Source organism: Perkinsus marinus (genome assembly GCF_000006405.1).
Source record: "Perkinsus marinus ATCC 50983 genomic scaffold scf_1104296942710, whole genome shotgun sequence".
Taxonomy (NCBI): domain Eukaryota; phylum Perkinsozoa; order Perkinsida; family Perkinsidae; genus Perkinsus; species Perkinsus marinus.
The window spans coordinates 8,180-20,600 of NW_003212056.1; the positions used below are offsets into that span (position 1 = coordinate 8,180).

At 52.5% G+C, this 12,421-nt stretch overlaps 6 protein-coding genes and 1 non-coding gene across 7 annotated transcripts in view; 2 read left to right on the forward strand and 5 right to left on the reverse strand.

Moving 5' to 3' along the window:
• Window positions 1-1,963: 1,963 nt before the first annotated feature.
• On the reverse strand, window positions 1,964-3,301 carry Pmar_PMAR020735 (hypothetical protein; the record flags this gene model as incomplete). The annotated part of the gene is made up of 7 exons (XM_002781305.1): window positions 1,964-2,123; window positions 2,170-2,304; window positions 2,348-2,505; window positions 2,534-2,655; window positions 2,698-2,813; window positions 2,861-3,172; window positions 3,216-3,301. The coding sequence occupies 7 exons, from the start codon at window positions 3,299-3,301 to the stop codon at window positions 1,964-1,966; spliced, it is 1,089 nt and encodes a 362-aa protein (XP_002781351.1).
• Window positions 3,302-3,493: 192 nt separating this feature from the next.
• Pmar_PMAR020736 (hypothetical protein) lies at window positions 3,494-4,386 on the reverse strand (the record flags this gene model as incomplete). Its single annotated transcript, XM_002781306.1, has 3 exons — window positions 3,494-3,598; window positions 3,640-3,798; window positions 4,180-4,386. 3 exons carry the CDS (start codon window positions 4,384-4,386, stop codon window positions 3,494-3,496), a joined length of 471 nt encoding a protein of 156 aa, XP_002781352.1.
• Window positions 4,387-4,535: 149 nt separating this feature from the next.
• Pmar_PMAR020737 (hypothetical protein) lies at window positions 4,536-8,953 on the reverse strand (the record flags this gene model as incomplete). The annotated part of the gene is made up of 22 exons (XM_002781307.1): window positions 4,536-4,799; window positions 4,844-4,974; window positions 5,018-5,162; window positions 5,210-5,285; window positions 5,333-5,443; window positions 5,489-5,618; window positions 5,666-5,822; window positions 5,870-5,919; window positions 5,965-6,083; window positions 6,130-6,200; window positions 6,251-6,309; window positions 6,355-6,484; window positions 6,528-6,607; window positions 6,656-6,881; window positions 7,261-7,378; window positions 7,402-7,470; window positions 7,638-7,735; window positions 7,784-7,929; window positions 7,985-8,066; window positions 8,153-8,556; window positions 8,640-8,742; window positions 8,783-8,953. 22 exons carry the CDS (start codon window positions 8,951-8,953, stop codon window positions 4,536-4,538), a joined length of 2,940 nt encoding a protein of 979 aa, XP_002781353.1.
• A 1,352-nt stretch (window positions 8,954-10,305) lies between these two features.
• Pmar_PMAR020738 (hypothetical protein) lies at window positions 10,306-10,636 on the forward strand (the record flags this gene model as incomplete). The annotated part of the gene is made up of 2 exons (XM_002781308.1): window positions 10,306-10,396; window positions 10,537-10,636. Coding segments are annotated over 2 exons (191 nt in total), but the record flags the coding sequence as incomplete, so codon positions are not given.
• On the reverse strand, window positions 10,432-10,504 carry Pmar_PMAR020739. The gene has a single exon. It is a non-coding gene; the product is annotated as a tRNA-Thr (tRNA).
• Window positions 10,637-10,690: 54 nt separating the features above from the next.
• On the forward strand, window positions 10,691-11,083 carry Pmar_PMAR020740 (hypothetical protein; the record flags this gene model as incomplete). The annotated part of the gene is made up of 1 exon (XM_002781309.1): window positions 10,691-11,083. The coding sequence occupies one exon, from the start codon at window positions 10,691-10,693 to the stop codon at window positions 11,081-11,083; it is 393 nt and encodes a 130-aa protein (XP_002781355.1).
• A 330-nt stretch (window positions 11,084-11,413) lies between these two features.
• The window catches only part of Pmar_PMAR020741 (26S protease regulatory subunit, putative), a gene marked incomplete at both ends in the record, with an annotated part of 1,818 nt that continues 810 nt past the window's right edge, over window positions 11,414-12,421 (reverse strand). The window contains 7 exons of the mRNA XM_002781310.1: window positions 11,414-11,541; window positions 11,588-11,621; window positions 11,668-11,795; window positions 11,851-11,964; window positions 12,011-12,048; window positions 12,098-12,205; window positions 12,253-12,374. Of these exons, the coding sequence (XP_002781356.1) occupies window positions 11,414-11,541; window positions 11,588-11,621; window positions 11,668-11,795; window positions 11,851-11,964; window positions 12,011-12,048; window positions 12,098-12,205; window positions 12,253-12,374 (672 nt within the window). The remainder of the gene's footprint in view (window positions 11,542-11,587; window positions 11,622-11,667; window positions 11,796-11,850; window positions 11,965-12,010; window positions 12,049-12,097; window positions 12,206-12,252; window positions 12,375-12,421) is intronic.

Genomic DNA, 12,421 nt, shown 5'->3' on the forward strand with positions numbered 1-12,421 from the left:
AGTTTCGGGAGACATGAGCATACTGATTCTATTCTTACTGCAGCCGTCACATACAGCCTGAAGAACACATTGGTTACTCACATGTCATGGCTCCATGAGATCAGAGAATTAAGACGTGTTGCCCAGCGGCGAGAACCTTACATTGCCGCAGCTGTAGCAATTGTGTCGTGAGAGCAATCGATGTGCCTCGGATTTCAAAACGGAGTTCCACAAGAAGTCCGAACCGCAACATGAGCACGATGCACTGGCCGACTGGGGCTTCCACGAAGGTGTTCGACTGCGGTGTTTGGAATCAGTGCTTGCCAGTGAAGCGAGTTGCTTCACAGCCTGAGCATCATAGATCCCTCGGCCAGCCATCGGCCTGAGCTACCATATAGTATGAACGGCCGAAATGGTCATGGAGCATCCCTGGCTGTAGTTGAACGCCTTGTAGCCCCGACCAGTCTCTCGGGACATACGAGCATTGATTACAGCCATCACGTCGGTATATGTGGATAACCTTGCCGGGGACTCGGAGCTCACTGGTATGGTGGAAGGGCTCGACTTGGCTGATGTCGGGAGGGACATCGTGTATGCTTGACAGGCCCTCAACGGCGTCATCTGACATTCGAAATGCCATTGCTTCCCATTCTGAAATCCTCACCTAAGACTTGTGCTTCAGCCCGGGCAGCGGCCCATCTCCACGGGCGACCCACTGCTGCTGTGACACCGGAAAAGAACGAGGTCACTGCCTCCGACCATGCCCGAGTAGTGCTCGACTGCGGACTCAGGTCGGGATAATCCACCTCAGACTGCTGGGATCCTGTCGATACCCCTCCAGGGCCTCCACCAACGCCCTGAGTCTTTATCGGCCACCAAACAGGCCTCAAGCTGTTGCTCACCATCGTGGTGTCCACGTCCCCTGTGTGAGCGTGGTCACGTCGTCTCTTGAGCTGTGCAATGCGTTTGATGTCCCTCAACGCCGCAGCGTCCTCGGACAAGTACTGCCTCGTTCGCATCACACTAGTAGGGTCGGCAAGTCGCTCGATAAGCCTCCTTGCGTTATGCACTGATGCCCTCGGGACCATGTCGTCTCGGTTCACCACTGAGATCACCCCATATTTCTCCGCCGCAGTGGCAAGCGCATCGTCCATGCACGCTGGGGAACCGAACCCGACACATCTGAGGAAGTAGACTTGGAGGACCCAGAAGAGGACACGATGGCCCACGTCAGTGTGTCACAGCCAAGCATGATATCTTGGCGTAATATTATGCATGCCAGAGAGGCGATACCAGCTCCGAGAGAATGGCCCGTCAGGGAAATCCTGAAGCCCTCATCATGGAGCCGAGCAAGGCAGCTGCCGACCTCTCTAACGAGGTGCTGCGCGGCGACCAACATCCCTGATGAGGCAACTGTTGAGGACAGGACATGGGCCTAGGTAGTTACCCATATGGCAGTGTCCCATGGTACCATCAGCCAAGTAGAGGGTCCCCTGGAAGGCATTGAGGTCAGTTATGGAGTCCCCAATTGTGGTCGTGCCCGGAAGGATAAGCACTGCCCTTTTCGAAGCCCCTGGGGTATCCCCACCTCTACATGCCAGATAGAAGGTATGACCAAACTCCCTATACCGTGCATAGTGTGGCTCCGCCAGTACCAGAGTCCAACCCTAGGAAAGAGGCTTACCATGACGTTCCAAGACCATCAGGACCACCTGAAGTCGGAGGAGCCTCTGAGCGTCCACTGCGGTGAATTCTGCAGGTATATGCACCGCTAGGGTGCACATAAGTTCCACCTCGGCCAAGGTCACTTTCGACGGGATCGGCAGCCCTGGCAGAATGGCCCTTCGAAAACACTTAAGCCATGGGCTCCCACCGTGATGAGATTTGCTCTCCAGACTCGGATCGTTCCCTCGAGCACCGTAATCTTCTCCCATGAGGTAGTATCTACCTTTTGCTTCAGTGATAGCGGCTTTCAACAGACTCCTCACATGGCCGCGGCGACATCAGCTGTGTTGGCCGTCCATCTCGAGCGAATGCCAGCACTACTAGTGAGCTTGGAAAGCATGCCTATGGCTTCCAGTATGTCGCTACCATAAATGCACAGAGGGCCATACCGGAAAAGGTAGTATGCACCCGAGATGTACCTAATATGGGCAAGTCGTCGACGTGGTCAGTGCGGACGATTCTGACTTGGCGAAAGCTCCCATCGGGAGAACTGATGAGGCCGCTCTCAAGGCTTGGAGGAAATTGCCACCCAGTCTGTAGACCATAGCGACGTTGCTCTCTGGAGTCGACTTGAACGCTGTTAGTCGACCGGCGAGGTACCTGAAACCACGACCAGTAGCAACAACTGTCCGATGGGGCGTACAGTTGTATCCTCTCCTGCCGTGCTTTCACCCGGTCTAGCAGTAGATCTCTGGCGGCTTCACTGAGGCAGGTATGGCACAGAGTCCCATTCAACTTGTTGAGGCCCTTCCGGACCTCCTCTCGAGTGGCGGAGTCCCGTGTCTGGAATAGCACGTAGACCTGGAAGGGTCAATCCCTCGGCCCTCACGTCTAATCCAAGATCGTCGTCCTCATCAACAGGGTGGTCGAGCGCCTCTGGGTCGGCCCCATTCTCATGCTCTAGTTGCTGTACATCTTCCAAGGTGGTCCAGTCGGGGTCAGCGGACAGACCTGACCAAGGCCTGCCCGGCAGAGTCTACAACGAGACCCCACGGTTTGCACGCATGACACTGTCTTGCAGGTCGGCAGGGATGAGTGGCATCTCGGCGGCGGCCTCAGCTAAGCACGCCTTACAAAACTGATGGCCGCACATCGGGCACACCCTGGCCCTGAGGATGTGCCCTTCTCTACAGTAGAGGTTGTCGTTCAAACTGACCTGTTGGTAAAACTGAAGTCGACGGTGCATTTCCAACAGCTCGGTGGCCGTGGCGGGTCCCGTCGAGCCTGCTGGTCGCCTCCGAGGGCAGTAGCGTCAGTCCTGGACCGTCGTAGAGAAATAATGTTCACCAGACTGGCCACCCAGCCACGTCGCTGTGGGTCGACGACGCCACTGGCAGTCTCCTCCTCCACCATGTCCTCGTCGTGGTCCAAGTCTATGATGGGAATACTGCTGGTCACACCTTGAGCACGCCCCTCTTGTGGAGGACCGAAGGCAGAGGTACTGTCCGATACGCTCGAGATGGGCAACCTGGGTTACAATTGCAGGTACCATTATAGCGGCTTCAGTTCACCTCAGGTGGGCCATAGGGCTCCCTGTGGACGATGGTACGGCCTCTGTGCTTGGAGGGCCTTTGGCTCCTGTGAGTCTCTTCAACATGACTCGAAATCCCCTCGATGCTACGCACTGTCGGAAACTGGCAGCAGACCCTTGACAAACAGGGCGCGCCAAAACGTCTCAACTACGGCAGCGTACGAATGCTAGTTATGTCCCACCAAGCTATGTAGTAACACGACTCAGCTATAGTACAACTGATATCAATAGTGGCATGCATACAGGTATAGTGGCATTTCAACTAGGCCCCTCTGCATCAGCCTTCCGTCGTGCCGATGCCCAGGCCCCGATGTGTTCCCATGGATCGTCAGGCATCTTCACTAGGAGCTCCGCTATCATCGCCTGAAAACAGCAGTCGCCGAAACTGGGCCCGCAACACCTACCTCAATGCCCTGCTGCAACTGATGGTCCCGTAGGTAGGTGGCAGTTGCTGAGACCACTCTGTGTGTGCCTATGGCCGTCCTAGCGTCCAGGGGTTCCTCAAAGGAGTTCTCGTATTCAACCTCCATATCGTCACCGTCATCACCACTACGCATTCTAACCTACCAACGATCGTTCAGAAAGATGCACAGGCTCAGCTAGCACGTGTGGCGGTGAAAATACGGAAAATTCTGCGGAAATTTTGGAAAATTTTCAGGGATTTTTTTCACTTCTACCCGAATCGGTACACGAGCTCCTATAATCAGTAGTGATTGAACTCAGCTGTGCTCGACTGAGATATTCCAACACTGCGCACACAAAGAAAACGACCGAGACCATACGCCAGTCTACCTTAGCGACGCCCTTAGCTGTCGGGGGTATCACCAAAGTCCCCTCCAACACTGGAGCGAAAATCTCAAGTTTAACTTTAGACGAGGCGTTTTCTATCAGGGCAGTACTCGTAGAACAACAAGGGATGTATCTTGCGCACAGCGAAGATTTACCTCAATAGCGAGACGGGCCCACCTGCTCCTGCACGTCGGAGCATCTACGTCGGTTATCCGTATGAAGGACCCTTCAGGGGCCGATACCACATCCGAGAACTTCAAACGAGTCGTCACACTCTTCAACGAGCCAAGGGCGGCCGCCTGTTGCTGAACACCATCGATACCCTCGTCCTTGGACTCATGAGGCTTCTTTTCTTTAGTCATTAAAGAAAAGAATAAACTCGACCCCCCAGCCTTGCTATCATGTCGTGACAGGTCTCTTCCTCGTTGCCCCTAAGGACCCTTCACTGTGTAGACAACTCGACTGAGACCCTCAATAGGAGACGTTATTTTCACGAGTACTCGGTTAAATATCATCCCTGACCTTGATCGTCAGAATCACTATCCCCTTCCAATGCCGCCAACAGGTCGTCCTCGTCTACAGTGAGACCACCCACGAAGCCCTCCTCGCTACTGCTGTCCACCGTTGCCACAGTGGTGAGCAGATCGTTGGGCCTTCGCCGGGCCGGGCTTGCGTCGGCCTCACTGTCGTGAGGGTCTTTGGTGTACAGTTGCGGTGCTTGCCAATGGACACGCATAGGAGTGGCCTCGATAGAACTCAGTTTGAAGGGGCCGAACTAAGGCAGAGGTATGAGCCCAACGCCTAACACAGCGTGCCCACCTTGGGTCGTTGCCAGGTTGCTAGGGCATGTAGTAAATACCACACATGGACAACTGGAACTCCCATCTCCATTGCCTGTTGGGCCTTCCTAGTCTCAGTATTGCTCGCAACAAGGACATCTATAGGCGGACCTGAGGTACACTACCAAAACCATCTTGACGAGTATACTCCTACGTGACGAGCTGTCTAGCCCTGCTCGTGGCCCCGCTATGTCAGTGACCACAGTGGCCCCAAGTCTATGGAGTAGGCGTATGACAGGATGCTGAGCAGGGTCCCAATAGTTGCTGGGGACTAGACCAGAATGCCCAACCCTGAGCCCCTGAGACGACAACACTACTGCTAACCCGCCAGAGATAGCCCGCTCACCTCCAATGTTTGCTCCCGGATCGCCGGTATAACGGGTCGAACATCCAACTTGGTGGCATCAAGTTCATCGCCGACACTACATACCACAGACACTGTCAAACTCAAGCACCTCGAGGCCAGTACCCCGTGGCCAGCTGGGCCGCCGCATAAGTCCGTGTATGAATATTTCGCAGCATTTCCGTCACATAGTGCAGCTGCCTATCCGACTCGGCCATTTCGAGCCACTTTCGATCCCTGAAAAATTGAGTTAACATTTGAGTGACCAGAGGCTATGAGTACCGTGGTGGTGCTCCTTCCTCGGGAGGGGTCGGGACTGCCGAGCTGCTGGCGTCCGCTGGGTGGTGGTACTCGGCCAAGGGGGCCATGGCGCGCTTGCCAGCGCCCGCCGCTATAATGGCGTTCAGTTGACCTGTGGGAGGGGGGTCACGCAGGAAGTGAAAGAGGTGTGGTATTCACCTTCGAGGGACACTCGGAGCCTCTCTGAATCCGGGAAGAAAACATAAGGGGTCACTTTGATGAGGCTGTGCTCGTTGTCCTTGGCCTCCCACACGTCGTCCCGATCGTCCACAATCACAGCTAGCCGGTGGTTCGACGGGAATATCCTCGACAGAGTCTGAGCGACCAACGACCTTGCACAGCAACAAAGGCCCGCCTTCCCACCTTGCACGTTAGGGCTGACTGAGTGGGTCGCGCAATCAACCGTGGCGGCGCTAAAAGCATGAGCTCAACAGTGGTAGTAACTACAAGTCGCCTACAGCCAAAGTATCGTGCGGAGGGGTCAAGGGCCTTGAGGAGTCGGATCGCGTACTCCCTGGTGCCGTGTGTATAGAGATAGAGCTCATACAACGGGAGTATTTCTTCCAGGAATGTGTAACTACAAGTGAGCCCCTCGCATGGGAGATGAAGGTGCGCTCTATTACAACCCGGGTCTAAGCTTAAGATAGCAGCACGCCGTTGTCGTAGGGCTGGTCCCGATGAAGAACTGATACACCTAGGGCACCTCGGGGTCTGACAAACGACCCTATCGAGATCGCCAACTACCTTTTCCTCGTCAAGCCTGCCCGTATCCCTATTGGGCGCTAGATTATAGCAGGTTACATCTAACACACGATTACATGGGGCATTCCCTGGCGTAGTCTACGGACCCGGGAAAAGGAGGTCGATCCTCTTGTTGGTGACATGTAGGATGGTATGGTCAATGTCAAGAACAGCTACTAGCCTTTTAGAGGCTGCTAATGTACGTATCGTAGACGACTCCAATGACGCAGCGAAAGCCTGATGGGATATTGCCCACTACATGGGGACACCGCAGGCTTACAGCGGACACTCTGATACCAGCATCAGCACTGAGGAATTCGGTAGCATAGTAGCCGCCTTTCTCGAGGGCCGCCCGTCGTTCTAATACAAGAAGGCATCAGCTACTACCAGGTGGAGTGAGAAGCATACCCTCATCACTATCAACGACGGACTCCTCTTGAGGCCCTTCACTATCGTCATCATCAGCAGAAAGGTCATCGTCCTCCAGCGAGAGGGGGTCTTCCTTCCAAGCATTGACCCCAGACGACGACCCAGCGTTATGGCCCGGCCCGGCATCTCCCTTCCCTAGCTCAGTGCTATCCACTATAGCACAGCAAGTGGCACACATCCCTTGCCAGACCAGGTCGTGAGGACACTAAGAGTCGCACATACCACCCTAGTTAAACCAGTGGGAGAAGTATGCATATGGTCAACTACATGTGTTGGTGACAATACGAAAATTCAAAGGGAATACTGGGAAATCGAGATCTACCCAAATTCGTATATGAACTCCTATAACTAGTGAGGAAGCTCCTGAGCTCAGCTAAGGAAACCAAACATAGGGAGCGTATTTTTTCTCTCAGGCAACTTCATAAACTTAGCAGTTCACACTAACAGAGTGGTGTTTCAGGCTGAAACTTAAACAAGGCTCAGATACAGAGATGCCCTAACATACACTAAAGTGAAACGGTCGTATTCTTGACCGTCACACATATCTTATATTCCAACACTGAGCAGAGCCTGGCCACTATCACCTCATCCTTCCTCCCCTGCTGCTGCTGGTCGTCGTCTCCTGTTGCCTGTCGTTTCGACGAGCCCCCCTCTAGTTTATCCATAAGCCTCATACCAGCCTTCCGTTTGCTCCCCCCGTCCCTGGAAGGCAGTGGAGGCACTACATCTTCATTGCATCCCAGTGCTTGACTAGGCGAGGAAGGAGAGGAAGAGGACATCGGTCAAGGCTGACCCTACAGTGACGGGAACATCAACGCTAATAAGAGTAACATTACTATCAACTCCACAGAGACTCTCGACACTGAAACGCATTGTTTAAACTGCACTCAAGTTCTCACATCTAGGACATAATTATCAAACTATCATACGGAAAATGTCACTGCCCGCCTTGCCACGCTACCGCGGGCTTATCTCTACCCCCAAAACCTCCTGGCGGACCAACTCGTAGACGTAAAAGTTGATGCCGACTGCCGGGATTACTTTAATTAGCTCGGGAATCTTGGAAGAATATCATCAATAACAGCGTGGCTGCTAAACCCCACTTACCAAGCCGCGATAGAGTCCCCGAATGGACTCCGCTTTCACAATCTGCCGGGCGACTGTCAAAAAACTGGGCGCGGCCACTCCCACGCACATCTGTTGGCGGCGACGTATGAGGTCCAGAGGGAAAATGATCATAGAAGCTGTTGAGCCTAGAGGAGGGGCCCATCACGGTCCGGGGGAGACCCAAAGGGCCAGCACGCCTACCCGCCATTGCCCCGCAAAGGAGACTCGACAACCAAGTGCCCCTCTGCTTCTCAAGGGCATTGAATGAGCTCATGCCGAGCACCTGCCTGAATACCCATTTCTCTATCTCGATCGCCTTCACCTGAATTTATCACAATTCCATTTAGAATTGAGAAACTCCTGCGCTACCTGAAGAGTTTCATAAATGGCGAAATTAAGCGCTATGTTCAGCCCTTGGCACCATATTGTTACTCCCAGGCCTTTGAAAAGGGAGCTCAGGCCTTCCGTCCGCGCGATCTCGCGAAGTGTTGGTATGATACCCCAATTTCGGAGAGTGTCATTGGTCGCTAAACGAGTTCTGACCAAATCCAACGGATAGGTAGCGACCTGGAAAGGAGAGGATTCGTGCAAATTTTGGTATGAGCTATTTACGTTGGCAGCGCAGCCTCCCATAAATCCGGCCAGGAACCGGCATGATATCCCTGGGTCGGTCGGCGACAACCAGTACGGCCGCATTAGAATCTTTGCTTTCTCGTAAACGTAGTAATTTATGGCACCATATGGAAACTTGTGGATCACCGATACGAGGTTACCTAGGAGCCCAAGTCGGATATCTTAGGTTGGTTCGTGGAAGATACGGATCATGTCCACTAAAGGACCATCCCTCTTTCAGTACCTCGCCACATGCTCGTAATTCCCTCTTTCTCCAATATATTTTTCATGGTCCTATATATCGAATCCTGGGAGTGCACCGTCTTGGAGGCCCCCATCGAGCTCACCTAAGACCCCATTCACAGCAACCCCCCGGGGCCCTCCCACCTGGTAGAGTATGGTCAACCTCGACAATGGGGCCGTCGCCGTCTTCGCCGTCGCGCTGCCACAGGACCCACCCAACAGGCTGGCCCACACCTTATAGTCCTGTTGGGTACTGCTACTACTACCGTTAACCATAGAAGGACCAGTCACATTTACAACAGCTTCGTTCCACATTGGAAAATCTTGCGTTCTTAGACTTCCTCAACGCCAAATAGACGGCTTGGTTGAATTGATCAGCGTGTAAATTTCCGCTCTCTCCCACATGATGAGCTCGTCTCCTCCTCAATCTTTGGATCGAACTCCTCCACCGTTCGATACGCGGAAACGTGTGCTAGGAGTAGGGCGTATCGATCTGATCATTGGAATGCCATATGTTCAGGTTGAAGACGCTACGTTGGGGACTTTCAACGCAGGGGGAGGATGCTGGGCCAGTAGCTCGCTAAGAGGCCGAAACCCACGGGGCGAGTAGGGGTTATAACGTGTAAATGGGGTATAGCCGGACCGGCAGGTACCCTGAAAACAAGGGCGAGACTTTTCCGCAGTACCACGAGTGTTTCCCTTACTCAGTGAAAGGTCAACATATCCTCCACCATCCCTGCCAGGAGTTTGAGGGTCCTGCCAGGGACTATCGTAAGGCGGGTGCCTTGGCTAGGAACATGACTGGTAAGCAGCGCGACTACCAGGGAAAATAACACCAGAAGGGTCGCATTTGCGATTCAATCTCTTCTTCCCAAACTCTTGCAGCGTTGCGAATCTCTTCACCTTGTGGATCCGATATCAAAGAGAAGATCATCCAATCGCGTTCGGTGCTCTTTACACTTGCCGTTTCGTAGGTCACTGTACGATTAAGGACGATCTCAACATGTGGTACTACGGCCATAGCAGGAGCTTTTATGGCAACAATGCTGGCTCATTTAATACGAAGCTGTACCGATCAGAGAGCATGCAATAGCCGTTGTACATGTTCACGCCAAGTGTTCGGGTTCAACATACTAGCCGTTGAAATTTGAGAGTTCAGCTGTAATTGTCGCCGAATAGTTGTCTATCGAGTACCAGATTAATGCATACCTCATCCCTAGCGGCAGTGGAGAAGTCAAGGAGTGCTCTGCCAACTGATCCAATCCCCAGACCCCTCAGGGCCAGCGCATCATTAGCTGTTGTTGGGAAGGGTCATAGTAGAGAGGCACGCCGACGTAATCTGGGAAAAAGTAGGACAGCAGTGCTCCCAGCTCCATGGGGAAGTCGTCAAAATCTAGGTGTATCTGCTCGGGAGCTTGGTCTGGACTTTTTCCATACTCTCTCTGAACAGAATGGCCCTGCTACATGTCTGGGGAGGACCAGGTATGTCAGCGAATATCACGCTTCTTCTGTTGCTCAAATACGACTGCTAGGATGAAATATGATTCAACTGATTTGATCTGCCACTCTCGGGAGACATATTCTGACGACTTAGATTCACGACATGGGGTCCTGGTCCACCGAGAGCGGGTAGTACCCGTTGGCGACGGGATTTAAGATTAGAGAAGAAAAGTCGAATCTTTGATTCAAGTGAACATCCCGCGACGCAATTCAAAAGGATGTATGAAAGAGGAGATATGCCTTTTGTCATAAAGCACGGTAAGTTGAAAAATTTTTTGTCGGATGGTTAAATGAGCCTTCTGCCGGAGTTGAACCGACGACCTCCCGCTTACTAAGCGGGTGCTCTACCAACTAAGCTAAGAAGGCTGCTGAAGGTTGTGTTATACCGTTCATATCAGGAGCCAAGTGTTATCTTGATTGGAGAGTGTCTCCCTCAAAACTAGACTATCAGCACTTTCTGCCCGTGTTCGTCGACGGTACGAGAGAAAAGAGTGAACCGTAAGATGAAGAAAGATCACACAATAGGTCACATCGCGACTCAGATACCGATTCATGGCCCGTGAGGCTTGTCTAACCCTCATCAGGGAAGGAAATGAGGCTAAGATACTATCAGCAGTCCCACAGTTGGTGGTACCGCTAAGACAGGCTTTGAATACAAGGGACCCAGAGACTGTGGTAGGGCCTAGGGGCATCGACGCTCACAATGCGTATATCACAGCTGAGCAGGTGAACACTCTACACGTGCTACAGCTGTTGGCTAAAACCTCTCCTATGGTTGGCGAAGCATTAGTGCCGTACTACCGGCATCTTCTGCCAATTATGAGTATCTTCAAACCCAAGAAGCGAAACACATGGAATGTGATAGACTACGCTCAGCGGAAGGAAGATTGGCGGAATCTCGGTACGGTATACCCTCAGCAGACCTCTGTCCCACCTAGTTGCTAGGAACTCTCATCGAAGAAACACTGAACGTGCTGGAGTTGACTGGAGGTGAAGATGCATTCGTTAACATCAAGTACATGATACCCACGTACGAGAGTTGTGTCTATTGAAGTCGTTTGAGAGTCTCAAATGAAGACCCATGGAGAATCTTACAAGTTATGGTATTCATCAGATGTCCCAGTGAAGTAGATCTTGTGTTAGTCCATACGGTGCTTTATGTCTCAATTCAATATTGACACGGTCCACTCGAACTCTTTCACTTGAAAACACAGCACTACCATCTTGGCGTTCGGTAAGAAACACAATAAGTATCTCAATTCTATCACGGGGATATTACAAATACATTCCCTCAGGGATATTCCCCTTCTTGCGATACAGCGCCTTCTCTCGTGCCTTCCTCAAATCCTCAGCTGTCACACGCATGCGTCGTTCACGCAACGCCAACATACCCGCTTCAGTACCTACCAGAGTTAGAATGACTCAAACCCTCGATTCAACTGCCCTTACAAATGGCCTTGATATCGGCTCCACTGAGATCATCCTGAGAAACTACCATGCAGATCATAAATGTAATGCCTCGAGCTCACCTTGCTGTGAACGAACTCTTCCAGATCTACATCATCCGCCAGAGTCATCTTAGAAGTGTGAATTTGGAAGATGCGCCTCTTGGTGTTGATATCCGGCAAGGGGAATTCAATTTTACGATCAATTCGACCTGTGAGATGCCAGAGTGGCCGCAAAGTATCGTCAGCAAGCTGAGGTGAAATTACCAGGCCTCAAAAGAGCAGGATCAAGGCTTTCGATTTTGTTGGTGGCAAGGATGACCTTCACATCCGCCGATTGATCGAAACCATCGAGTTGGTTGAGTAACTCGAGCATCGTCCCTAAAGGCGAAAATTGAGATGGTCAGCTAGGGCGACCTCCACTCACTCTGAATCTCCCTCTCCCCTCCCGACGTCGTATCGTACCTGTAGCCAGTCGCTTAACAAGCCTGTAAAGACCCATTGCCGCCACTACCGTTTCGTTCCAACGGCATCGATCTCATCTATGAAGACGATCGATGGTGCTTGCTCATTTGCCACTCGGAACATTTCCCGAACCAACTTGGGGCCATCACCAAGATACCTACGTACGACTCTCCAGCTCTCGGCAACTAGCCGACCGCCACGTACTTCTGGATGAGCTCAGAGCCCACAACCCTAAGGAAAGTGGCGCTAGTCTCGTTCGCTACCGCCTTGGCCAGTAATGTCTTGCCAGTGCCAGGCGCGCCATATAGAATGACACCTGGAGGCAGCTAGGTGAGATTTAAGTACGATCAACGACCAGGACTACCCTTCGGAG